This window comes from Geotrypetes seraphini, chromosome 1, assembly GCF_902459505.1.
Source record: "Geotrypetes seraphini chromosome 1, aGeoSer1.1, whole genome shotgun sequence".
NCBI classification, from domain to species: domain Eukaryota; kingdom Metazoa; phylum Chordata; class Amphibia; order Gymnophiona; family Dermophiidae; genus Geotrypetes; species Geotrypetes seraphini.
In genome coordinates, this window is record NC_047084.1 from 271,105,792 (window position 1) to 271,133,002 (window position 27,211).

General features: G+C 43.5%; 1 protein-coding gene across 8 annotated transcripts in view; it reads right to left on the reverse strand.

Annotated features, from left to right (window-relative positions):
• The window catches only part of UVSSA (UV stimulated scaffold protein A), a 208,793-nt gene that overhangs the window by 172,972 nt on the left and 8,610 nt on the right, over nucleotides 1-27,211 (reverse strand). For all 8 annotated transcript variants that reach the window (XM_033951291.1, XM_033951234.1, XM_033951259.1 and 5 more), the window contains exons 3-4: nucleotides 24,946-25,276; nucleotides 2,161-2,281 (exon numbers count right to left, since the gene is read on the reverse strand). In XM_033951291.1, coding sequence (XP_033807182.1) covers nucleotides 2,161-2,281; nucleotides 24,946-25,276 — 452 coding nt within the window. The remainder of the gene's footprint in view (nucleotides 1-2,160; nucleotides 2,282-24,945; nucleotides 25,277-27,211) is intronic.

The window sequence follows — 27,211 nt, forward strand, 5'->3', positions numbered from 1 at the left end:
GGAAGCCAACTTTGCTGATTACCCTTCCTCTTCACCATTGCTATAACAAGCGATATCACTACTCAGATGATGCTTCCTCCTGCACGACCCTAATTTTGAACTACATAACTCATGATTATGATGTAAATATACTACCATGAACTCACTACACCAGAAATCTATGCTAGGAGCAAAACCAGACTGTTTCCTGCACTGCATATTTATGCTTGTATTGAAACAGTTGCTGTTGTAGTATTCATGTTGCTTTGATTTTTATTGTAACCTGCCTTAAACTCCACTTCGGAGGATTTTGCTATGTTCTTTGTTGTCTTATATCTCTCAAATCAATAAAATTAATTCTTAGCTATATTTTCTCACCTATCCAGATTTGCTAGATCATATTTTAATTTTAAAAGTAAAACTGAACTATGACTTTGGTTCCTCTCTGCTAGTTCTTTATAGGAACACTAAAAAAATGTGCAGAAAACCTGATGGCATCAGCTATACATCAGTCTGCATCATTACCACATTATAATTGCTAAGTTTTAAATATATGCAATTTAATTAGCTAATTCATTTTTACTTTCACTTTGCAAAGTTAGCATATATCTTGTGAAAGAATGGAGACTTAGCTTAACATTGGAAATGGAAATATTTATTTGCCTCCTTACTATCCCCCCTTTTACAAAACCAAGCAAAAGGTTTTTAGCACTGGTCGGTGTGCTAAATGCTCTGCCGGTCATAGAGTTCCTATGAGCGTTGGAGCAGCGCAGAGCATTCAGTGTACGGGGTGTGGAGGGCGTATATTTTGACAACACATTGTCAGCTAGAATTACTAATGCATGCATCCATGTTAGCATGCACTATCACCACTAATGTGCTATTTTACCACGGGTCCCATTTTATGCAGTGGGACCTTGTCACTAATATCACATATAACAACACTGGCATAGTTAGTTAGTAGAATGATCATCACACCCCCCTCATTAAAAAAAACCAAAACAAAAAGAATATGCCATGTATGTTCATATTATAGATAGTTTGCAAGTTCTGATAATCTTTATTGATCGACATAAGAATTACCCTAACCCTTATTCTTCAAAAATAAAGAGAAAAAGTTTCTTGACTTTAAGATACAAATGTTCCCAGATTTGGCAAAAGATACACAAAGGCGTAGAAAAGAGTTTCTATTATTAAAACCTGGAGTTTTGGCTCTTGGGGGAACTTTTTATCTTCGCAATCCCTGCAAATGTATAGTACAATATAATTCTCAGAAATAATAATAATAATAACAGCTTATATACCGCAATACCGTGAAGTTCTATGCGGTTTACAAAGATTAAGCAAAGGTACAAATTGATTGACTTTAAGAGGGGAGGAAGAAATATGTTTTCTTTGAGCCAAACCAGCTGACGGCCTTTCTTTCTTTGTCCCCCCTGGAGAAGGGAAAGAAATGAGGGCTTTAAGATATTAGACGCCTGAATATCAGTTAACCACGTACTACGTATCTTTAGTTAATATTTCCTTGTTATTCCGTTTTTATTACATCATGGATCTTATAGTGGACTTGAGAGATTATGCAATATTTAGTTCTTATATAAAATTAGTGAGATTTTTTGTTTTCTTTTGCTATAATCACTTTCTGTACAAGTATATCTTGATTTGTTATTTGAAATTTATAAATAAATTTAAAAAAAAAAGAATTACCCTAACCCATGGAGGGCTGCATGAATGTTAGTAGTAATCCTAGCAGGCTGCAACATTACATAGTGTTGGAACCAGAAATGCAGAGCTCCATTGACCTTCTGTGAAAAGTAAAAAGTTAACTAAAAATGACAGAAACAAAATGCAACATTTATAAAATATTGTATTTAAAATTAACAAAACTCTGGTTTATGGAATTCTCTATGTACTGTATACTTCCCATGTTCTCGCAGGCCACATAAAATTCAATGGTAGGTTGCAGGTTGTCCACCCCTGTCCTAAAGAATGCACATGAATTTCTGAGACCACACAAGTCCCTTCTTCACACTGGCCTAAGGAACGTGTGTGGTCTCAAAAGCTCATGTACATCTTTGCATACTTCTTAAGTTATTGATATTATATTGGAATATCTGCAAAGAATCTAGGACCAAAACTACTACTAAAACTATTTCAAAATCTGCCTTATTTAATCCTTGCCTTTCATTTCTTCTTCAGCCTGTTTTGCTTTTTCCTTGTAAATATTCTCTAAACGTCTTTGCTTTTCCTCTTCTCTTTTCCTTTCTGCTAAAGTTCTGGCAGTCATATCTTGAAAGTCCACCTGAACAAAAAGTGAGAAAAGGACTTTAACAAAATATTAATATAGATCAAAATATTAATATAGATCAATGTCTAATAAACTGATATATTTTGCCCAGGTTTATATACATTAATAAAAAATAATCCTTAGACAGCAACACCTCCTTTGCTGCATCAAGACCACTTTCTCAGCTGACTGGGGTTTAAGAAAGGATTGGACAATTTCCTGCTGGAAAAGGGGATAGAGGAGTATAGATAGAGGATTACTGCACAGGTCCTGGACCTGTTGGGCCACCGCGTGAGCTGACTGCTGGACACGATGGACCTCAGGTCTGACCCAGTGGAGGCATTGCTTATGTTCTTACGTTCTTATTAATACATACTGGGCTTACCACTTTGGACTATCTGGTATACCTTGCAGAAATTAAATCTAGGTCAGTCACTTTTAGAAAAAATAAAAAAATAAAAAAAAACTTTGTTTCATAATGGTTAGAAATAGAGTGAAATATTTCCCATTGTCAATATCAACACTATAATAGGAGCAACCTAATAAAACAACACACTGTCAACGCAGCAGAACAGATACAACATTAAAAACATACTACTCTTCAAGACGCACAGTATTCAAAAACCTGAACAATGTGTAAAATTTTGGTTTTTATTCATAAAAATGACTGAGAAAACAGATGTGCTTTGAAAAGTTTTCTCAATCCCTTTGAAAAGGAGTGCCATAACTGAGGTCCCATGACCATAAAGATTAGGGGCTCCTTTTACTAAGCGCTGTGATAGTGCGTGCAGAATTTTAGCACTCGCTAAACCCGCGCTACACGGCTAGAACTAATGCCAGCTCAATGCTGGCATTAACGTCTAGCGCACGCGGCAATTCTGTGCGCACTAAAAGTGCTATCGCAGCTTAGTAAAAGAAGTCCTAAGTCCCTATAAATCTCCAATCTAATTTGCTTAAAATCTGGATCATCAAGGATTGCCTGATTACTTGAAGGGGACATGAACCTATAGGGCTGCAGCCAAAGTGGTGGTGGTTCATAAAGAAATTTGAAAATTAGCATTAAAATTTTAAAATAGCAACCAATGAAATTGCTTAAGAATTGGCCTGTGACTATACAAAGAACTTCCCGAGATTAAATGTGCAGCAGCATTTTGAGCTATTTGTAAAGCTCGTAATCTTTCATATGTAATGCTTAAAACTTAAGTTTACTAGAGGAAAATTCCCTTGGCAGAAACCCAAAGGCAACCAAAATTATTAATCTGGCCACCAGTTTTCACTATAGATGGCCATAACTAAAAAGTTCATTTCAGCAGCAATTCAGTGGCATCAGACAAAGAGATTAGGTTCTTACCTTGCTAATATCTTTTCTAATAGATAGGTGTGTGATTCTGGACGAGCGAGTTAAAGCCTAGTGCTCACGAGCCTTACAGAAGGAATCCACTCTGTTGCCCCCTACAGTTAGTTCCAAACCAGGCAAGCACTCTTTCTAGCAACCAAAAGAAAACCTAATAAGACCGCCGTCAAATGGTGAAACCAAGCACAGAAGGGGGAACACTGCAGAAAAGATGTACGTGAAGCAGGCTTTTACTCACTTAATAGAAGTATAATGGCATGTATCAGTAAATAATCCATATATGCTCTAAGTGAGTGGGGACTCAACATGGTCCGTGTTTCGATTGAAATATATTCCTCAGGGGTCCTAAGAATGTAAGCAAAAGTATGAACATTTAAGCAAATGATGGGTACACGAGGTATATGTGAGATTAAGGATGAAGATGGAATGCAAAGAGATAGGTGATGGCGATCGATGAATAAAAAGAGTTAGTGAGATGAAATAAATGTGAAGTGATATCTACACAACTTGTGATGCAACTGTGTACTTTGTCTTATGATCATGAGATATCTAGAACAGATGTGAAACAGGGGTACGGGGAAACTCTCCGAAGAGCATGTCTGTTCTGCTCTGAAACTGTAACAAATATGTTTATCCATTAAACAGTCAAAAACAGCAAAGCAATTGTGCCAAACAGAAACATTAATGGAGCTCAAATAATATCCCAAAAGTATCCTAGCAAGAGACTACTCTCTATACGCTTAAGATCTGACTGGCATCCAGCTTTCAGATTTGGATAAGAATATTCTGAGTGAGAGAGTAGGCAGGTGCAGAAAATAAATGACAGAACAGGGAGCCAGAATAACACACTTATCTATTAGAAAAGATATTAGCAAGGTAATAACCTAATCTCTTTTTTTTACTGCTACAGGTGTGCCATTCTGGACGAGCGGGGCGTACAACAGCAGTCTCAGAAATTTAAGGTGGGGCCACTGCACAGGCTCAACACTGAGGACCCAAAGGCTGAATCCTCCCTTGTCACCACATCCACTCTGTAAAACTTGGCAAATGTATGTAGAATGAACCAAATTGCCATCCTATAAATCTCCTTGGGGAAGACTACCCTAGCTTCAGTCCACGAAAAAGCCACACTTCTAGTCAAATGAGCCTTCACGGAAACAGGGGACTGTTTCCCACAAACAGTGTATGCTGATGAAATGGCTCTACTGATCCATCTGGAAATCGTGGCCTTAAAAGCCAGCACACTACACCTAGCTGAATTTGTCAGCACAAAAAGATGGTCAGATAGCCAGAACTCATTGGTGACCTTGAGATATTGGAGAAGCTCCCTCTTAACATCCAACTTCTTCAGAATCTGGTCCTTCTTGGAACCTGTGGACTGGAACGCTGGCAATCTGACTTCCTGATTGTCATGGAATGCCGAAACATCTTCAGTAGAAGGGAAAGAACAGTGCGCAAAGCAACTCCAGCTTCGTGAACTTAAGAAAAGACTCTCTACAAGAAAGAGCCTGTAACTCTAAGACCTATCTCGCTGAGGTAATGGCCACCAGAAAAATGTTTTGAGCATCAGGTCCATCAAGGACGCTTCCCTCCGCAGCTCATAAGGAGCTTGGACCCTGCAAAACCACGTTAAGATCCCAAGAAGGGAATGGAGGTTTCACCAGGGGCCTGATAACACACTGCTCCCTTTAGAAATCTGGTTATGTCCGAATGAGACACCAGCATAGAGCTGTGGTCTCAAGCCCTAAAATAAGAGTCCCACTACTTGGACTCTTTAAGAGATGCCTCCATAAGTCCTTTGCTTGAAGGAAGGCTAACATCACAGAGACTGGAGCAGAGAAGGGTTTTTCCTTTTCCTGGACGCACTAGCACTGGACAGTTTCCTAAGTCTTAACATAGGCAGAGACCATTGTCAGTTTCTTAGAACTGAATAGAGTAGCATTGACTACCTCCGAGTACCCCTTGCGTGCTAATACCTTGCGCTTAATAGCCATGCCATAACAGCAAAGCGATCCTGATCTTCTATGACCATTGGACCTTGAGAAAGAAGGTTGATTGCACTTGCAACCTGAGACCAGGACCGATCCAAAGACATAGTTAGATCTGCATACCATGGTCTGTGTGGCCAGTCTGGAGACATAAGAATGACCTTTCTCTGATGGCTTGCAATCCTGTGGATTCATCCAATCATGGGCCATGGAGGGAACACATTAAAAAAACTCACTCTGTGGCCATGGCTGAACCAGAGCGTCAAGATCCACGCTTCCAGGCTCAAATCTTCGACTGAAGAATCTGTCTGCCTTCTAATTTTGTGCAGTTGCTAAGAGGTCGAATGTTAGGCGACCCCAGCAACAAACAATGGTGTGGAAGGCTGATGCAGACAACGTCTACTCGCCCAGATCCAAAGTCTATCTGCTGAGGAAATCTGCTTGGACATTGCCCTCTCCCACTATGTGTGCTGCTGAGAGCACCTGAAGAGGAAGTTCTGTCCATCTGAATAAACAGGCTTTCAGACACAGATGGGTACTCTTGGTGCCTTCCTGGTGATTGACATAGGCCACTGCAGTAGCACTGTCTGAAAAGACTCAGACTGCCTGACTTTTCAGTCTTCTGCAGCTTCTCTAAAGCCTGCAGAATGGCTTGATGTTCCAACCTGTTGATCGACCACTTTCTCTGGGCTGTGGACCAGTAACCCTGATCCAGCCAATGGTTGCAGTGAGCTCCCCAGCCAAAGAGACTAGCACCTGTCCTCACAATTACCCAGGAAGCTATGAGAAGGGGTATGTCCCTGTTTAGTGACTGAGGGTGGAGCCACCAGTCCATATTGACCCAGGCTTCTGGTGTCCAGGGCAGGGACCTTTGTAGAGTTCACTCGATGAGACCAATGCAATAGCAACACATTGTAGAGAGGACGAATGTGAGCTTTCACCCAGGGAACTACATCTATTGTGGCCACCATGGAGCCTACTAATTGGACATGGTGTCACACTGAAGGAGATGGTTTGGTTAGAAAGCACGTTATTTAAGAGAAAATCTTCTGTCTGCATTCCAGAAGTAGCCAAGAGCTATGTTGTGATGACAAGACTAAGTAAGTTGAAGTGAGATTAACACAGAAAAAAAACACAAAACCATTTAGTTTGCAAATGAAAGATCCTGGCACCCTAGCTCAATTGATAAAGTTTCCAAGTGGGTTGGAAGAGTAAGAAGAGCCAGAGATTTATTAAAAAAAAAAAAAAAAAGAAACCACTTTAAGATAGCTGTTCTGGTTAATTGCTTAAAAAAAAAAAAAGAGCTCTAAAGTAGATAATGTCATGGTAACAAATTTTTCCGTCCTATCTCAGAGAGTTATTTTCCTGTCCCTGCCCCATTCCTGCAAGCTCTGTCCTCATCTGCACAAGCCTCAAACACTTTAAAATCATAAGCATTTGAGGCTTATACAGTTAAGGCAGAGCTTACAGTAATGGGACAGGGCAGTGACAAAACTCGTGGGGACAGGACGGGGAAATTGAGTTTACTGCGGAGACAGGGAAAAATTTGCCCCCGTGTCATTCTCTACTGTAAAGTCTAACAGCTTACCCTACTACTGCCTAAAGTGCACTGTTCAAATGCAATAGAGGATCAGACCAAGGAATTTAGCCAAAATTAGGCACTTCCTTTTGTGGAACCGAGTTACCATGGATCAGAAAGGGCAATGGATTATTGTCCAGGGAGAGATCTACCGAGAACAACTAAAGTTAGTGACCTCATATGCTCCCAGTATTTCAGATAAATGTTTTTATGATCAGATATTGAGAGCAATTATGGGCCTTTCAGGAGGGGAATGATATTTGGGGGAGATTTTAATAGTGTGGTAGATCCCTTCTTGGACAGTGATGTAGGCCACAAAGCTTCCTACCATATTTTTGGTGAAAGAATCATGCTTCTGAGGCCAGAAGCACTGTATCTTTAAAGCCACATTATAAAACTAGATTTTTTTCTGCTCCAGCAAAAGCTTATTTCTCTGCTCTGGCCACAAGATCACGTTTTTGTCCATATTTTTATTTCAGGGAGAGCTTTCCCAGACAGTAATTCCCCTTATCAACCTTTGAAAAGCACTATAACAATGTAGAACATCTCTGGTTCCTAGAGACATCTAAACATCTATTGTAAATAAGTTTTTCCATATTTTTCCCTATTTTCTGCATTTTTTTGATTGGCTAGAGAAACCACTGGATTACTTCTTAAGTAAAGCAATCTGCATTATCTTAGGTCTTCTGCAACCAAATCTTCAGGGTTTCTATCAGAACATCATAGAAACATAGAAGATGATGGCAGAAAAGGGCTACAGCCCATCAAGTCTGCCCACTCTGCTTACCCACCCCCTGTCTATGCCCTAATGACCCAATTTCCTTATCTTGACCCTCGTAGGGATCCCACATGGGTATCCCATTTATTCTTAAAGTCTGGCACGCTGTCTGCCTCGATCACCTGCACTGGAAGCTTCTTCCAATGATCAACCACTCTCTCTGTAAAGAAATACTTTCTGGTGTCGCCATGAAATTTTCCGCCCCTGAGTTTGAGCAGGTGCCCTCTTGTGGCCGAGGGTCCCTTGAGAAAGAAAATATCATCTTCCACTTCGACACGTCCCGTGAGGTACTTAAATGTTTCGATCATGTCTCCCCTCTCCCTACGTTCCTCAAGAGTGTAGAGCTGCAATTTGTTCAGTCTCTCTTCGTACGAGAGACCCTTGAGCCCCGAGATCATCCTGGTGACCGTCCGTTGAACCGATTCAATTCTGCGCACATCTTTACTGTAATGTGGCCTCCAGAATTGCACACAGTACTCCAGATGAGGTCTCACCATGGCCCTGTACAATGGCATTATGACTTCAGGCTTTCGGCTGATGAAACTTCTATTGATACAACCCAATATCTGCCTTGCCTTAGATGAAGCCTTCTCCACTTGATTGGCAGGTTTCATGTCTGCACTGATTATTACTCCTAAATCTCGTTCTGCTGAAGTCCTAGTTAAAGTTTCTCCATTCAAGAAGTACGTCCTGCATGGATTTCCACTTCCGAGGTGCATGACCTTACATTTCTTAGCATTGAAGCCTAGCTGTCAGGTTGAGGACCAACTTTCCAATGTAAGCAGCGCCATATAATTCTGTAAACTGCATTCACTTACTATATTACATAGTTTGGCGTCATCGGCGAATAGTGTTATTTTACCTTGAAGCCCTTGAGTCAGATCCCCTATGAATATGTTGAAAAGGAGTGGACCCAGGACCGAGCCCTGCGGCACTCCACTGGTCACCTCCGATGTTTTAGAAAGGGTACCATTAACCACCACCCTCTGAAGTCTGCCACTCAGCCAATCATTGACCCATGCAGTTAGTGTCTCTCCTAACCCCATCGATTCCATCTTGCTTAGCAGCCTGCGGTGTGGGACACTATCAAAAGCTTTACTTAAGTCCAGGTACACGACATCCAAAGACTCTCCCAAGTCCAACTTTCTTGTTACCCAGTCAAAGAAGCTGATGAGATTGGATTGGCAGGACCTACCCTTGGTGAATCCATGCTGACTGGGATCCCGAAGATTCCCTTCATTCAAGATCGTGTCCAATTTGCTTTTAATTAGTGTTTCCATGAGTTTGCACACTAATGATGTGAGACTCACCGGTCTATAATTCGCAGCCTCTGCCCTGCAACCCTTTTTATGCAGAGGAATGACATTAGCTAATTTCCAGTCCAGGGGAACTTTCCCCTTACTTAGGGAGAGATTGAATAGCTCAGCCAACGGTTTCGCCAGGACATCGCTCAATTCTCTGAGCACTCTTGGGTGCAAATTGTCTGGTCCCATGGCTTTGTTCACCTTGAGTCTTGCCAGTTCACTGTAAACTTCACCTGGTGTGAACTCAAAATTCTGAAACGGGTCTTCTGTGCTTTGTGTTGCCTTCAACTGCGGACCGTGTCCCGGTGCCTCTCAGGTGAAGACTGAGCAGAAGTATTCATTCAGTAGTTCGGCTTTATCGGAATCTGCTTCCACGTAACTTCCGTCCGGTCTTCTAAGGCGTACTATCCCGCCTGTGTTCCTTTTTCTGTCACTAATATACCTGAAGAAGGATTTGTCCCCCTTTTTAATGTTTTTTGCCAGAATTTCTTCCACTCGAAGTTTTGCCTCCCTAACTGCCATTTTGACCGCTGTAGACCTGGTCCTTTATTCTACTTTTGCCTCTCTTTTCTCCGTGCGCTTGTAGGAGAGAAACGCTTTTTTCTTCACCTTAATGAGGTGCGAGATCTCCGCGGTGAACCATTGGGGTTTATTGTTTCTTTGTCGTTTATTTACTGATTTTATGAAGCGGCTAGTTGCTTCATGTATGGTTGATTTCAGTGTTAACCACTTAGCTTCTACATCATCGGTCTCCGCTTGGTCCTGCAGCGTCTGATGGACGAAATCTCCCATGCGTGCGAAGTTTGTGCCCCGGAAATTGAGTACCTTTGTTTTCGTGTTTGATCTAGGGAAGCCTTTCCTAAGGTTGAACCATACTATGTTGTGGTCGCTGGAGGCTAGTGTATCTCCTACTGAGACCGCTGAGACGCTTTCCCCGTTGGTGAGTACCAGGTCGAGGATCGCCTGGGTCCTAGTGGGCTCCGTTACCATTTGTTTGAGACGTGCTCCCTTTATGGAGGTTAAGAGGCTCCTGCTACCGCTGGTTGTCGCTGAAAATGAGTTCCAGTCTGCATCAGGCATATTGAAGTCCCCTAGCAGTACAGCTTCTCCTCGTAGAGTGATATTCTCTATGTCTTCAATTAATTTTGTGTCCATATCTTCCAGTTGTCTTGGGGGTCTGTATACCACACCTAGATACAGGCATTTTTCTCTGCCTCTTGCCAGGTTTACCCAGAGGGACTCCCCGGTGTACTTGACATCTGTGATCCTGGTAGTTAATAAGAACATAAGAACATAAGCAGTGCCTCCGCCGGGTCAGACCATAGGTCCATCCTGCCCGGCAGTCCGCTCCCGCGGCGGCCCAAACAGGTCACGACCTGTCTGAATCACCAGAAGGGGCTCCCTTGCCACCTTGGTTTCTCATTGAAGTCCTATCTTCCCATCGTAGTCCTAACCCTCCGGTCTTGCACATGCACGACCTGTTGGGTTTCTATACTTATTACCTGGTTCTTTCTATACCTGTGTTACATCCCAGCACCTCTGATGTGAAAGTTGCGCATAGCTTTCAGATTAACACTGGTGCCTATGATCTACAGCCCTTGTGCCCCCAGGACAGGCACAGAGAAGAAAGGTCTTCCTTGTTCCTGCAATTCCTGTTGATTATGCCTACTGATCTGCTGTAATTACTCTCTAATTATCCTCTGATGCCAAACAGCTGTAGTTACCTTTATACTATGATTCCTGGTTTATGATGTATAATTGGCTGCATCTGTATGACAACACTGACTAGTAATAAACAAAATAAGTATTATTCACATTCTTGGAGTATCTAAATGGAAATGTTTGTTCACCGCATATGAAGAATGCAAATGAAGAATGCAAAAGAACCTTGACTGTGGTCCCAGCAATTGCTAGCAGTATAATGCAGACAGAGAAACTCAGGCTCATAAAAAGATAGTCAAAGACAACTGGTATGGAACCTGATTGTGTAGCAAGTTAAGACTATTAGACAGCTAGTGGGTTTTACATTCATTTGCAAGGGAGTACACACCCATTCCAGGCAGTGTCAATTAGGAAATACTTCCGTTAACAGACTGTCTTTTTCAGAAGGTGTTAGAAGCAGCGATAGTGATCTCAGATCATGCCCAGTCCTTACCTAGTGGCATTTTACTATATGGAAACCTTCTCATTGGTGTAGAATGCCAAGATGACTTGAGAAAGACCCAGACTTCCAGCAAATTTTGGTGTGCAAGTGGGAAGACTATACAAGCAACAACAGGCAACATATGGATAGAGCAGGTCCATTTAGGGAAACTGCCAAAACATGCAGGGAGAGATTACTGCATATTGCATATAAAATAGCAAAATATAAAAATTTGAATACAGACATTTTATGGAACTGCATAATGACAAATGAAAGGAATGACTGAGTATACTAAAGAACAATTTATGAACATTCAATGTACTTTGAATGAATTATTACATCAGCACTCATTATTGCCCATCCCTAGTCTAAGGCCAAATAGGAGTCCACTAGAAATTCAGTTTTTAATGCTGTTTCAACTACTTTCTGGAACTGTTTGCCCAAACATCTTCATACCCTATTTTTCATGCTGCATTAAAAACTTACTTGTTTGAGAAAGACCTGTCACGAAACCAATTTCCCTGATGGATGAGAGCAGAGGCCCAATGTTGGTGTGTCAGAGTTTGAGAGGATGTGTATTTTTGAATGACTGGTTCTTTCCTTTTATTATTGGAGTTCTATTTTTAATTTTTATTGTACTCCACCTTGACTTGTCTTTCAAAAAAATTAATAAATGATAAAACGATAGCACTCTGTGCTGTGTTATATGGGAAATATCAATTTTTCAGATTTGAAAATAAATCAGAAATCCAATTGGCATGTCTGGTGCGTGCAGTAAAAGACTCCCTTTTTATACCACTTATTCAAATAGAGCAGAACAATAGGTTTGTACAAATTTGGAAATTTAAGAACATAAAAATTGCCGCTGCTGGGTCAGACCAGTGGTCCATCGTGCCCAGCAGTCTGCTCCCGCGGCAGCCCTTAGGTCAAAGACCAGTGCCCTAATTGAGTCTAGCCTTACCTGCGTACGTTCTGGTTCAGCAGGAACTTGTCTAATTATGTCTTGAACCCCTGGAGGGCGTTTTCCCCTATAACAGACTCCGGAAGAGCGTTCCATATTTCTACTACTTTCTGGGTGAAGAAGAACTTCCTTACACTTGTACAGAATCTATCCCCTTTTAACTTTAGAGAGTGCCCCTCTCATTCTCTCTACCTTGGAGAGGGTGAACAACCTGTCTTTATCTACTAAGTCTATTCCCTTCATTATCTTGAACGTTTCAATCATGTCCCCTCTCAGTCTCCTCTTTTCAAGGGAGAAGAGGCCCAGTTTCTCTAATACATAATTATTAGACTGTGCCAGAGAATCTGTCATGAAAGGCACACTTTTTCATCTGTTGCGCTTGCCTCATTTATTGCAAGATGATTTAACCAAATTAAAAATCCTTAAAAGGGATGAAAATTGAGCTATAGGGCAGATAGCAGCATGGAAGACTCTAGGGTCAGATGGTCTACTGATTGAATGCTATAAAATTCTAGGCCATCACATTATCCCAGCACTGGCAGTAGTCTTTAGGGACCCTACTTCTGCTAGTGATTCTTTAATCACACTCATACCTAATACGAGGAGGGACCCTTTTGTTAGGTGGAGTTCCAGAGGCTGATTCCTTTGATAAATGTGGATGCAAAAATATGTGCTAAATTAATTACATATAGATTGAATAATCTAATATAATAAAACGGTAAGCCGCGCATGCGCACTTCCTAAGCGTGCGTCCGTTTTCCGTGAGCTGTAACACACATAGGAAGTGCACATGCGCGGCTTACAGTCTGGCCTCATGCGAGGCAAGACAAGTGGCATGCACGCTCTTCCCTGATCTCCACCGCTGCAGGCTGCTAGCACCCCCTGCCCTCCAACGGACTCTTCTCGGCCTTTGTAAGCGGTATAGGAAATGTATAGGCAGACCTACCGCTCTCCCAATTCCCCTTATCTCGGCGGCAGCAGCAACGGTGGCCCGGGCGGTTTTCGCAGCCCTCCATCACCCTATGCGGGAGGGGGCTCTTCCAGCTCCATGCCGCCGCCGGGACGGGGTTTCGGGAGCCCTGTCATGCCTCCATACGGACAGAGACCTAGGTAATTAGGCGGAACTGGTGGCCAGTCTCCCCGCTCTCAGGGTTTTCGAGGAGGCAGTGGTTGGGTCGGGAACCAGCTCCCGGGTCAGACGCCGACGCCGCACGGGTCAAGCCCGAGGTATACGTCCCCTTATTCTAAATCCCCCAGACTCCATCAGCAGCAGCACCGGCTCCAGCGGCGTAGGCAGCACTATAAACACGCTGCTTCGCACCCTTCTCTGCCGCGTCTCTGATGACATCATCGGAGACAGACGCGGCAGAGGAAATCGCCAGTAGAAGGCCGCGAAGCAGCGTGTTTATAGTGCTGCCTAAGCGGCTGGAGCCCCGAGGTTTGTCGGCGGTGGGAGGGTCAGGAGCAGGCCAGATCGACAACGGCAGTAAAAGAAGGGGGAGGGGCCGAACGGAGCAGGGAAGAAAAGGGAAAGGGGGAATGGGGGAAAATGCTGCTACTGCTTCTACACAGGAAAGGGGGGGATAGGAGGGAAATGCAGTTGCTGCTGTATAGGTAACTGGGATGGAAATGCTGCTGCACAGGGAAATGGGGAAAAATGACAGACAGACAGCGGGAGGGGGGGAGACAGAAAGAAAGAAAGACACAGGGGCAGGGAGAGGGACAGAAAGACAGACAGAGAAAGGGGGCCAGAGAGAGAGTCAGCGGGAGAGGGAAAGGGGGCTTCTTTGGGGGGAGGGGTGTGCTTGGGGCAAACAGCTTTGCTCTGGGGGGAAGACAGAAGGGGCCATGGAAAGACAGGGAGAGGGATATGGGGCTGCTTTGGGGGGAGGGGTGTGCTGGGGGGAGACAGAAGGGGCCATGGAGAGATAGGGAAAGGGGACAGACAGCTTTGCTCTGGGGGGAAGACAGAAGAGGGCCATGGAGAGACATTTGGGGGGGGGAGGTGGGTGCTGGGGGCACACAGCTTTGCTTGGGGGGGGGAGGGGGAGACAGAAGGATACAGACAGCGGCCAAGGAGAGAGAGATAAAGAAACACAGACAGACAGACACATCTATTCTAGCACCCGTTAATGTAACGGGCTTAAAGACTAGTGGATTCTATAAACTGGTGAGCAAGCCACAAGTTGCTTTGTTTCAGATAAAAATGCAATAGTGAATGTGCAAAGTGTGACAGCCTCAATTTACGAGACTCCATACCAGAAAAATAAAGGTGCTTTGATCATATTTGATATTGAAAAAGCTTTTGATTCAGTGTCTTGGAATTATTTGTGGTGCGTATTTGGATTGTTTTAAAAGACAGATTTTACAATGGATTCAAGCACTTTATAATAACCCTACTACACAAATCCTGACCTATGGAAAGTTATCTAAATTTTCATCTGGAGCATTGGACAAGGCTGCCCCCTCTAACCACTTTATTTTATGCACAGCATCTTTTGAAAGATACAGTGGTTCGGGTTTTGCAAATGGGTCTTTAAGAGTTTAAGACTTCTTTAGTTGCTGACATTTGTCAATAGCTTTCCAGAAACCTGATGATGTATTCCCTGTAGTTTTGGCTCACTTATATGGATTTAAGCAAGTTCAATGGATTACATCTAAATAAGGACAAATTTATGAAGTTGTGTATTACTGAGGATATGAAACATAATTGGCAAGGTCCTTTTCCTTTAAACTAGGCTTTAAAAAAATCACATTAAAAATTAAGTACTTGTGACCTCGATTGGCCACTGGTGAAAACAGGATACTAGGCTTGATGGACCTTTGGTCTGTCCCAGTATGGCAATGCTTATGTACATATTGCACAACTCTATAAATATCATAAAAATGAACTTCTGGAGTATGAGGATAGGGAAACTATGCATCTAAATGCAGCACTCCACAGAAAGTTTTGACAGTTGGATGAAATGAAGCACTAGCTAGGTAGGGGTGGGGCAGGGCAGTACTACACATTATAAAATGTTCTATTATTAATACATGCAACCTCTGTACAGTCAGTAAAAATCAGCCAGGTGATCAACTGACTTAAAAGGTCTTCGGAAGAACACTGTAATAGCAGTTGAGATTTAATGTGGACATGTGCCAAACATATTAAATTGGTCCACATATGGAAACAATAATCCCAACTAGAGGTATAAAGTGAATTAGGAGTCAGATTTTGAGTGTTACTGTGGAGAATACTTTGACATTTTCTGTACAGCGTGCCACAGCTGCCAAAAAAAGGAATTATTAAAAAAAAAAAAAAAAAAAAGAGAACAAAACTATGGTTATAATTATGCATCTGACTGGGTCTCTGGTACAACTGCAACTTAAATAAATGTGTATAGTTCTGGTTTTCTTATCCCATAAAAGGTATAGAGCAGTGGTTTCTAAAACGCAGTGCCCCCCCCCCCTTCCCACTGTGTCTGAAATGCTCTTCAAATCCTGTAAATGCATTAATTTCAATCTTGCTCACTTGATATAGTAACTGCAAACAAATCTCTTAAGTGTGTTACTCAGGAGTCATTTATAAAATTTGCTACTGTTGACAATCCAAAATAAAGTGAATTTTTAAAATATATCCTTGAAATGATGTATAATCAATATTAGTATTATTTTCTTAATGTTTAATACCCAGTCTGAACAAGCAGGCCAAGGAAGTGTAAGACTGAGATCTTTTGGTGGCCCTCAGAACTTTCTCATATTCACACTGTGGCCCCTTTATATGAAAAAGGTTGGTGACCACTGGTCTAGAACTATGAAAGGTTCAAAAAAGTACAAAATACATAATAAAGAATAGAATATCCACCTTATGAAGAAAAGACAACTGAGAGGGAATATGATAGAAGTTTATTAAACCATGAATAAGAGGGGGGGGGATATGAAATAGGGAAGAATGACTGTTCAACCTCTGAAACATTAAAACAAGACACTCCTTGAAACCAATCTTGTCATATCTAAGCTTGATTACTGTAATGCATTGTATAAGGGTATCTACCAAAAAGATATCCAATGACTACAATTGATACAAAAAAACAGCCAAAAAAATTATTACAAACAAAAAGAAATTCGACCATGTCACTCCACTACTAAAAACCACAACAAGGCAGAATAGTCAAAAGGTTCAGGAGGGAGCCACTCAGGGACCAACCTGAACACCCCACGTAATACAACATGACGATGGACAGGACAATACCCTATATTAGGTGCCCTCAGTATGAGCGAGCAGCGACGGGAGACAAGCTCCAACGCTTCACAAGTCAGGTAGAGGTAACATACCCCCACCCACACACCATCACAGGGCACCCGATGTGTGCAATAAATCAAAGGTGAAAAATATCACAAATCAAATAAATAAACTGCAGTGAAAACCAAGTGAAACCACAGAGTGGCCCCAGCCTGAACCTGGGGTGTTCAGGTTGGTCCCTGAGTGGCCCCCTCCTGAACCTTTTGACTATTCTGCCTTTTTGTGGTTTTTAGTTTAGGTTGTGGCAGTCCCTTTGGGAGTGTTTTTTGCGTGTAATTAGTCTTACTCCACTACTAAAAGCAGCTCACTGGTTGCCAATATCACACCGTATCATATGTAAAAAGCTATCCTTTCTTTCAAGGCTCAAACCACCAAAGAACTGGCCTTTATCCATAAACTTCTTATTCCATATGAACCTATAAGAACTTTTAAGATCCTCTTCTCAGTATCTACTTCATATATCATCTTTGAAAATTATTTGCACACGTCGGGCTACCTCGTTCGCAATTATGGTCCCTACAATATGGAATTCCTTACCTCTTCATATTAGGGCAGAAAACAACTTAGATAAAATCAAGGGAAATCTACAGACCTACCTTTTCCAAGATGCATTTGACTGTTAAATAGATTTGGTTTACAGCCAGAGTCATTTTTTAATCTTTGCTCCCTAGCTTCCCCATTGTGGTTTACCTTCTTTGTATTCTTTACTTTTAATTTGTATTTCTCCCCATTTTCCTATTGTTTCTAGTTGGTTATGCATTGTTTTGTGAGTATTTATTTTTTTTATTGTCTCCCCCTTTTTAATTATAAATTGCGTTTTATCAAAATTTTGATAAACTTGGAAACTTAGTGCATAATTAAACTCTAGCATTTATGGGAGGATGTCGTGAAGGTGACTAACTAGCAGGGTTCTAAAGAAATTTGGACAAGTTCCTGGAGGAAAAGCACAAAAAGATTATTAGCCAAGCAGGTTTGGAAGATGAACCTTTAACCCTTGAGAGAAGCTGTGGAAAATCCAGATACTTTGAATCTGCTGGGTATTAGAGACCCGGACAGACTACTGTTGGGACAGGATGCTGAGATTGCTGGAATTTGGTCTGACTCAGCGTGCTTTTTCTTATGTTCTTATAACTGTGAATGATCTGAAAGTAATTTTTCACTTTGTATTATTAATATGCTTTTCTTTGTCTCAACTCTTAATAGTTTAACTGGTTATTCACTACGCTTGTTTTCAATCTCTATGATGATTTTGCTTCTGTTTTTGAGTAACTTGGGATATATTTCAAATTCATTATGTAAAATTATTACACTAACAAAATTTATTCTTCTATATTGTGAACTGAATCTCTCTCCAAGCTGTCTTTTTTTTTTTTTGTCTCCCAGAAGTTTCTGTCCCACTAAATACCCAATTCAATTGAACGCATCTCTAAGAGGAGGAGATAGTAGATGGCATGGTTATTTATTTATTTCGATTTCTATCCCATTCTCCCAAACGAGCTCCGAATGGGTTACAGGTTAACATACATAAGGAGAAATTAGGTTCTTACATGCTAATTTTCTTTCCGTTAGCCTGTAGACCGGTATACGTAGTTCCTTTATGGATGGGTATTATACCTCACTGCTACCAGCAGGTGGAGTCTGAGATCAAACTTGTATATCAATATAGCTTCCCCTCTACTAATCCAGTCTACCGAATAGCCAAGAAGAACCTAGGAAAATTCTTAACTGAAAACAGTAAAAGACACTCCAAACAGAGGAGTGTAAAAACAATAAACATCTTTAAACAACTGTTGGAACATGTGTAGAATTGTAGTCTGGAAAATAAAACATCCCCACAGCTCACCAGCTAAGCTAGCTGAGCCATCGCCGCTGTTCTTAATTCTCCCCGGCCCTAGAAAAATACTAGAACCTGCAGAAAAATTCAAAATCTGCATGCAAGCAAAAACCCGCAATCACCACACCAAGACAGATAGGGTGGGGAACTATACCAGTCTACAAGCTAACAGAAAGAAAATTTGCAGGTAAGAACCTAATTTCTTCTTCTGTATCGCCTGGTAGACCGGTATAGTTCCTTTACAGATGGGACATACCAAAGCAGTACCCATCAAGGGTGGGACTCCCGAAGGGCCGACACTAGAACACGTCCACCGAATACCACGTCCCAACGCGTTTGAACATCCACACGGTAGTGTCTGACAAATGAATGCAGAGAAGACCAAACTGCAGCCTTGCAAATAGCCAATGGAGGCACTAGTGAAGACTCAGTCCAAGAAACCGCCTGATCCCTAGTGGAATGAGCCTTGAGAAATTCTGGAACAAGCTTCTGCTTCAGAAGATAAGTGGAAGCAAGTCTCCTTGACCCAGCAAGCAATAGTAGCCTTAGAAGCGCCATCCCCCCCGACGAGGACCCGCTAGAAGGACAAAGAGGTTATTTGATTTCCTGATCTCCTGGGTCCTCTGCACATAAGAATGAAGGACCCGACTGACATCCAACTTGCACAACTGTCTTTACTGAGAAGAGCCCACCCGACTACCCAACACCGGGAGGACTACAGATTGATTGACATGAAAAGGAGAAACTACTTTTGGCAGAAAAGAAGGAACAGGCCTCAAGACAACCCGCTCCCTAGAAAACTCCAAGAAGGGAGTCCTACAAGAGAAAGCCTGCAGCTCAGAAACCCGTATAGCTGAAATAATGGCCACCAAGAAGACTGCCTTAAGAGTAAGGTCCTTCAAAGAGCAGTCGCCCAACAGTTCTAAAGGAGGGCGCACTAGAACCAGATTCAGATCCCAAGAAGGATCAGAAGGACACACTGGAGGCCTGAGTAACTTGGCCGCCCGCAAGAAGCAAATCACATTAGGAATGGCAGTCAAACGCTGACTTTCACTAACCCCCCGAAAGGCTGACAAGGCCGCAAGCTGAACCCGGAGAGAAGACCAAGTCAGTCCCCTATCCAGGCCATCCTGCAAGAACTCTAAGATGTTAAGCAGGGAAGCACGAAAAGAGACCACTCCACGTGCATCACACCACTCCTCAAACAGACGCCAAACCTTCACATAAGCCCCAGAGGTGGAAAGCCTCTGGGACCCCAAGAGAGTTGAGATCACTTTATCTGAATACCCCTTCTTACCTAGGCGACCCCTTTCAAGAGCCAAGCCGTAAGACAAAAGGGACCCGGATTGAACATTGGAACGTGACCCTGAGTTAGAAGGTCGCCCAAGAGAAGCAGAGGAAGAGGGTCCGCCACCAGATGCCTCACCAGATCCGAGTACCACGGTCATCGAGGCCAATCCAGAGCCACCAGAACCATGAGGCCCAGATGGCGAATTATGCGGAGAAGAACTCTAACCACTAATGGCCATGGAGGGAACACATACAACAGCCCCTCCGTTGGCCATGGTTGAACCAGAGCATCCAGGCCCTCGGCCTGACCATCTCTGTGACAACTGAAGAAGCGGGGATTTTGGCGTTGACACTTGTGGCCATCAGGTCCATGAGGGGCTGACTCAAAGACTGCACTATCAACTGAAAGGTCACTGGGCTGAAACACCACTTTCTGGGATCTAGCACGTGACGACTTAGGAAGTCCGCTCGAACATACTCCACTTCGTCTATTTGGGATGCTGATATTTGTTTAAGGTGCGACTCTGCCCAGACCATGAGCAGAGTCACTTCCTGTGCCAAAGAGCTCCTGGTACCCACGTGATGATTGACATAGGCCACCGCCGTGGCATTGTCTGACAGAACCCTGACTGACTTGCTTGTCAGAAAGGACTGGAAGTCTAGCAACGCCAGACGGATGGCTCTGGCCTCCAAGACATTGATCCAAGAAGCCTCCTCCGTGGACCAGGTGCCCTGAGCTGAGTGGCCTAGACACTGAGCTCCCCAACCGAGAGAACTGGCATACAAAAGCAGCACCATCCACTGCAGCTGGCCTAGACTCACCCCTTGAACAAGATGGGGGGTCTGGAGCCACCAACGAAGACTGCCTCCAGCTAAGCCCGGAAACGGAACAGGGTAATCCAGACTGTGCCTCTGAGGCAACCTCCTCCGAAGAAGAGCATACTGAAGAGGACGCATGTGGGCCCGCGACCACCTCACTACATCAAGGGAACCGCCATCAACCCCAAGACTTGGAAGAAATCCTGTGCCCGAGGACACCGTGACACCATAAGCAGGCGAATCTGAGAATGCAATTTGCTTACCTGGGCCTCTGGAAGGAAGAAAGGAGGTGTCGAAGATGCCCCTAGATATTCCAGGCGCTGAGATGGAGACAACCGGCTCTTGGTAGGGTTGACTACCCATCCCAGCGACTGCAGAATCTCCACCACTCGAGCCATGACCCAAGTGCTCTCCTGGAATGACTTGGCTCGAATCAATCAGTCATCCAGGTAGGGACGCCGCCGACGCCGCAATAACCACCATCACCTTGGTGAACGTCCATGGAGCCATGGCCAGATCAAAAGGAAGAGCACAGAACAATGTTGCCCCAAAATTGCAAAGCGCAGGAAGCGATGATGGGAGGCCCGAATAGGAATGTGCAAGTAGGCCTCTGTCAGATCTAGAGGTCAGAAACTCCCCCAGCTGAACCGCCAGAATCACAGACCACAGAGTTTCCAAGCAGAAGGAAGGCACGTGAAGAGCCCTGTTGACCCCCTTCAAATCCAGGATGGGTCGAAAAGTCCCTTCTTTCTTTGGCACCACAAAGTAAATCGAGTACCAACCTGTGCCTCACTCCTGCGAGGGAACTGGAACCACCGCACAGAGATCCAATAATCTTTGAAGGGTCTGAAGAAAGGCCTTGTTGCTTCCATGCCACATGCAAGGGAGAAAGTGAGAAAATGGTCTGGCAAGGACCGGGCAAACTCCAGAGCGTAGCCATCCCGGATCACTTCCGGAACTCACTGATCGGATGTGATGTCTGCCCACTTTGGATAAAAGTCTCTTAGCCGGGTGCCCACTGGAACCAATATGGCGACGGCAAGGAGTCATTAGGCAGGGCGGGTGGCAGGGGACCCGGTGAGGGCACTACCTGCACGAAAGGAATGCATGCACTGAAGAATCTGCCTCTAAAGAGCCCAGAAGATGGAAAAGAGACAGCCCCTCTACCAGGGTGAAAGTGGCAGAAATCACTCCCACGAGCAGTGCCACCATGAGCCAGCGGCCTAGGCCTATCCTCAGGCAAATGAGGCACTTTGGAATCAGGGAGAGTCTGAACCAACCTATCCAGGTCCTCACCAAACAAGAAAGATCCTTTAAAAGGAAACTGTCAACTTAGCTTTGGACGTCGAATCCGCCAAACAAGTGTGAAGCCACAAGGTACGGCGTGCTGCCACTCCAAAGGCCAAAGACTTGGCAGAAGCTCTCAAGAGGTCATACATGGCATCCAAGAGATAAGAAGCACCCAATTCAATTTTAGCAACTTCTTGCTTCAGCAAGTTCCAATTCTCAATTTACTGTTCTATTTAAATTTTCTTGCATTTGCTTTAAGCTGATATCAGGAGAGTCTCCAATTTACCTGTCTCATCATTTTCAGTTATAGACCATAAAGGAATACAAGAAGTTCTTATTTATTTGCCTATCCTAAGCCAAATGGTGTCAGATATAAGACCTTTTTTGATAAGACGTTAGCATTTCAGGCAGGTAAATTACAATCCTGGCTTGGTGAATATTCATCAAGCCATATCTTACTGTTCTTTTCGAAAATTAGTTAAGTCTTCTTTGTTTGACAAATTTATTACTTAGTTGGACATTTTTAAGGTTGGACATTTTAAGATTGCAATTAATTTTAACTTTTTATAGTGATTTTATTTTTATACTATGAATGTATTTAACTGATTTATGCTATGAATGTATTTCACTGATTGTTCAGTTTCTTATGGTGTAAACTGCCTAGAACTCTTGGTAATGGCGGTATAAAAGAATAAATTTATTATTATTATTATTACATGCTGGGCTCAACGAAAACACACCCGAGCAACTAGCCCGCCACACATCGCCACCTGGACCGACAGAGCTCTCACATCAAAACTGTTTAAGGAGGGACTCCAACTTACGCTCCTTCGGGTCTTTCAAGGTCGCACCGCCCTCAACAGGCACGGTATGCCTCTTAGAAAAGGCCGAGACCACCGTATCCACTATGAGTGACTTCAAAGTGTCCCTATCCCCTTCAGGAATGGAATACAGGCGGGCCATGGAGTGCGCAAAACGAAAAGGGGCTTCCGGCACCTGCCACCGTGCGAGCATAATATCTCGAATATCCTGATGGATAGGAAAAGAGTGGAAGCAGAGCGGATCCCCTTAAGCAAGTGGTTCACCGTATGTGGGGGCTCTGATGCGGTGTCCTCAAAGTGCAAAACTGAAGAGACCTGAAGAATTAACTCATGAAGCTCTTCCCGCTGAAAAATGCACACCACAGATGCATCTTCACCCGCTGGGGAGGTGCTCAAACCCCACGCTAGCAGAATCCGGCCTCCCAAGAAGGTCCTGGAAATCTCCCCAGGGGTCCAGGTCCTCATCAATTTCATCATGCTCCTCTGGGTAAAAATCCTCATCCCCAGAGACCCTCAGGCGTTTGGATGAGAGGAGTAGAGGGGGGCAAAACCACCGCTGTGTGGGGCCGCACCACAGAAGACATAGAGGGTAAAAAAAAAAAAAAAAAAAAAGACCCCTGGAGTGGACACGGAACCTCCTGCTGCCAGCACATAAGCTTTACAAAGTGCCAACATAAATTCAGAGGGAAAGACCCCCGGCGACCTCAAGGGACTCCCTGCCATACCTTGCCCCTGTATTTCCAGAATAGGTGGAAGATCACCTGAGGTAACTGAAATGAAGGAGGAGGTTCCTGCCAAAATTGGACCTGAAACCGCCAATATCGGAGCAATATCGGAGCTCCTGCGGCCTGCCACGTCTGAAAAGCCTGGGACTTTCCTGACGCTGATGCCGAGGAACCGACCAGCGCAAAAAGGGAATCCCCAGCCATTCCAGTGGCAAGGGAATCCTTTTCTCCCTGACCGTCGGTGACTGGGAAATCCTCCGCGTTGGCGTCGGGGGAAGCCCAGGCTTCCCCGCGATCCGAAGTTGACTTGCGAAGTATGTGCCCTGGCTGCCGGCATCCGCTGCCTACGAGGCTACCCCACCGCTCCGGCCTGCACAACACTTGTACAGGCCGGCCACGAGTACCTCGCATCTGGAGCACAACGAGCACTTTTTCCCTTTAAAAGTGCTCATTGTGCTGAAAACCACCCTAGCTGCAAGAAAAGTGCCGGTTAATTGAGAAAATATAGTTAAAAAGCAGTTTTAAAAGGGAAATTAGCCCTTTAGACCGGCACACCTCAGGATTTGTGACTTTTTTTTTTACAGAACAGACTCCATGGCTCTCAAAGCTGGAGGGCTGACCAACCAGGGGGCCAGGCCGCCGGCTAAGGCACCTCTACAAAAATATGGGGAAGTGGAGGAAGGTGGGAGGAGTGATCCAGCATGAGATCTGTCGGGTTTAACACCCCCGAGATTGGATGGATCCCAAAACAGGACTCGTCCATGCTCTATCCAGCACAAAAAGGGGAACCAGGAGTCCAAAAACAAAGTTCCAACAGTTCTAAGAGGGGAGCCAAAATTAGCCTTACCACATGCTACCGGAGACTGAGGAAGACAAGTAGAAGAAAGCTATACTGATATACAAGTTTGATCTCAGTCTCCACCTGCTGGTAGCAGTGAGGTATAATACCCATCCGTAAAGGAACTATACTGGTCTACAAGGCGATACAGAATATATAGTTAATGGGTTAGGCAGACTAGATAGAAAAATGAAGGAAGATAAGACCATATGGCATATGTCTCTACCTTCTTTCAAAAGTACCCAGAGAAGTTCCCCATTTTGTCCTCATACTCCCATCTAGCCCAGACACTGCAGTAACAGCAGTTGACCAGTGGGCAATGACCATGGCTCCACACAAAGTACACCCCCCTTGAGCTAGTATATACATACTGCCCCTGGGAAGTCTCCCTTTTGCCCAGGGTATTGGTGTATGATGGCCAAATGGAATATAATACGACAGCTGACTATAGAACCATAACTCCAAGTAATTTCACTAAATTTTCCAGAAAAAAAAAAAAATTATAAAAAGACATGGTCAAGAAAATAAAGAAAAATAAAGGCAAATGTAACATTTCTGTTGCTTACTCCAATGAATTGCAGTTATGTAAATTACAAAAACCTCACTGATAGTGATTTATAAATTTAAAAGCAGTACCCCCAGTCCTAGATAAATGAAACCTATAGAGTACCTTCTTGTTCTGTTTTAAGAAATGGTATCCTAGTGAAAGTTTCTTGTAGGCGTCACCATATTTCTCGTGCCACTCTTGCACAGATTTGATAGCCAGCTTCTTCAGTTTCTGTGCGACTTCCTTGGGTGGTGGAAGAGGCTGATCATAGTCCGTCTCCACTGTGAGTTCCAAGAACTCTTGGAAATTAGAAATAAGCAATGTCCGAAACTGATGCGAGCGTGTGAAAAGTTCAACCACAACTTGGAAGGCCGAAAAGCGTATTTCTGCATGGTCTTCATTCAGCTGAGTCATAAGCAGATGGTAAACATGGCCGATATGTTCATCTGAAGCCCTTTGAAAAAAGTGTTTTAAGACAATGTGTTTAAATCCCAAAAAGTTGCTTATCAACGGTCAAGTTTGTTTGCTTCTAAAATATCTATTTCTAGACATCACATAACAAAGGGGAACTTTTACTGAAGTGCATTAAGCAGTTATTCACGAATTAATGCACATTAACTGCTACCGCACTTGTGAGCTACTTCTGCAGTGGGTTAGCAGTTACCACATGCTAATTTATGCATTAAATGCATTTTCTGTTCGGGGGTGAAAACTAGGTGGGGCATGGGTAAAGAATAGGCATGGATAACCTACTGCTTTTAACATGCGGTACATAGCGCAGGTTCACTTAGCATGTCCTCAATAGGAGGTACTAAGAGGGAAATTCTATAAAAGGCGCCTAGGTTAGAGTATATTGGCTTCAATTATGTGCTTTAATAAGCTCATAAATGAAAAAAAAAAAAATTAATTGGGTGATGGGCGCCTATCTTCTTAGGTGCAATTCTACATAAGATAGGCACATCTCTTATGGCGCCTAACTCCAAAGTAGGCGTGTTTAGGGGCTGAGAAGGATTTAGGCACCATTAGGCATGATTCTCTAAAGCAGTGGTCCCCAACCCTGTCTGGAGGACCACCAGGCCAATCGGGTTTTCTGGCTAGCCCTAATGAATATGCATGGAGCACATTGCATGCCTGTCACTTCCATTATATGTAAATTTCTCTCATACATATTCATTAAGGCTATCCAGAAAACCCGATTGGCCTGGTGGTCCTCCAGGACAGGGTTGAGGACCACTGCTCTAAAGTACTTACGTGCCTATAATGTACGCTTTTTTTTATTTATAAATTTAAAAGTTTACAATATCAAAAGATACCAAGGATAAAGGTTACACTCTCAACGATGCCAACGATGCCAACGATGACATGAATTCATTTCCAGAATGCAAACTTCTCTGCCTTGGTCTTTACCCTTAACAGGGAGATCAACGAGAACACCATCTACATACCTGTCTGCTTCACCTTCTCTCCCAGAGCCATGAAGTCACTTTTGATACACTTGGAGAGGTATCTAGTAGTAACCTTAGTGCCAACATGGAAAGCACAGTTACTTACCGTAACAGGTATTATCCAGGGACAGCAGGCAAATATTCTCACATATGGGTGACATCATCAGCAGAGCCCTGATGCGGAAGCTCGCAAGCAGACTTGCTTGAAGAATGACTTCCTACCCAGCGTACTGTGCGTCTCCTCAGTTCAGATAGCTAGCAGAGAAGCCAACCAAGGGAGGTGGGTGGGTTGTGAGAATAGCTGCCTGTGCTTTATCCCAGGACAAGCAGGCAGCCTATTCTCACATATGGGTGACCTCCAAACTAACCAAAATGGGATGGTGAGAGTGTTAGCAATTTAAGAGAATAGATTTTGTAATACTGTTTGGCAAAACTGGCCATCCTGTCTGGAGAAAGTATCCAGACAATAGTGAGAAGTGAAAGTATGAACCAAGGACTAAGTAGCAGCCTTGCAAATTTCCTCAATAGATGTAGATCTGAGGAAAGCTACTGAATCTGCCATTGCTCTAACTTTATGGGCTATGACTCTACTGTGTAGGGGTAATCCAGCATGGGCATAGCAGAATGAGATACAAGCAGCCACCCAGTTGGAGATGGTACGCTTAGAGATAGGATGTCCCAACTTATTGGGATTGAAGGAGACAAAAAGTTGAGGAGCAGTTCTGTGTGGTTTGGTGCGTTCCAATAGAAGGCCAAAGCACGTTTACAGTCCAGAGTATGAAGAGCTATTTCTCCAGGATGAGAATAAGGCTTTGGAAAGAAGACTGGAAGAACAATGGATTGGTTGAGATGAAATTCCGAGACAACTTTAGGGAGGAATTTAGGATGAGTGCGAAGGACCACCTTGTCATGATGAAATACCGTGAAAGGTGGATCAGCAACTA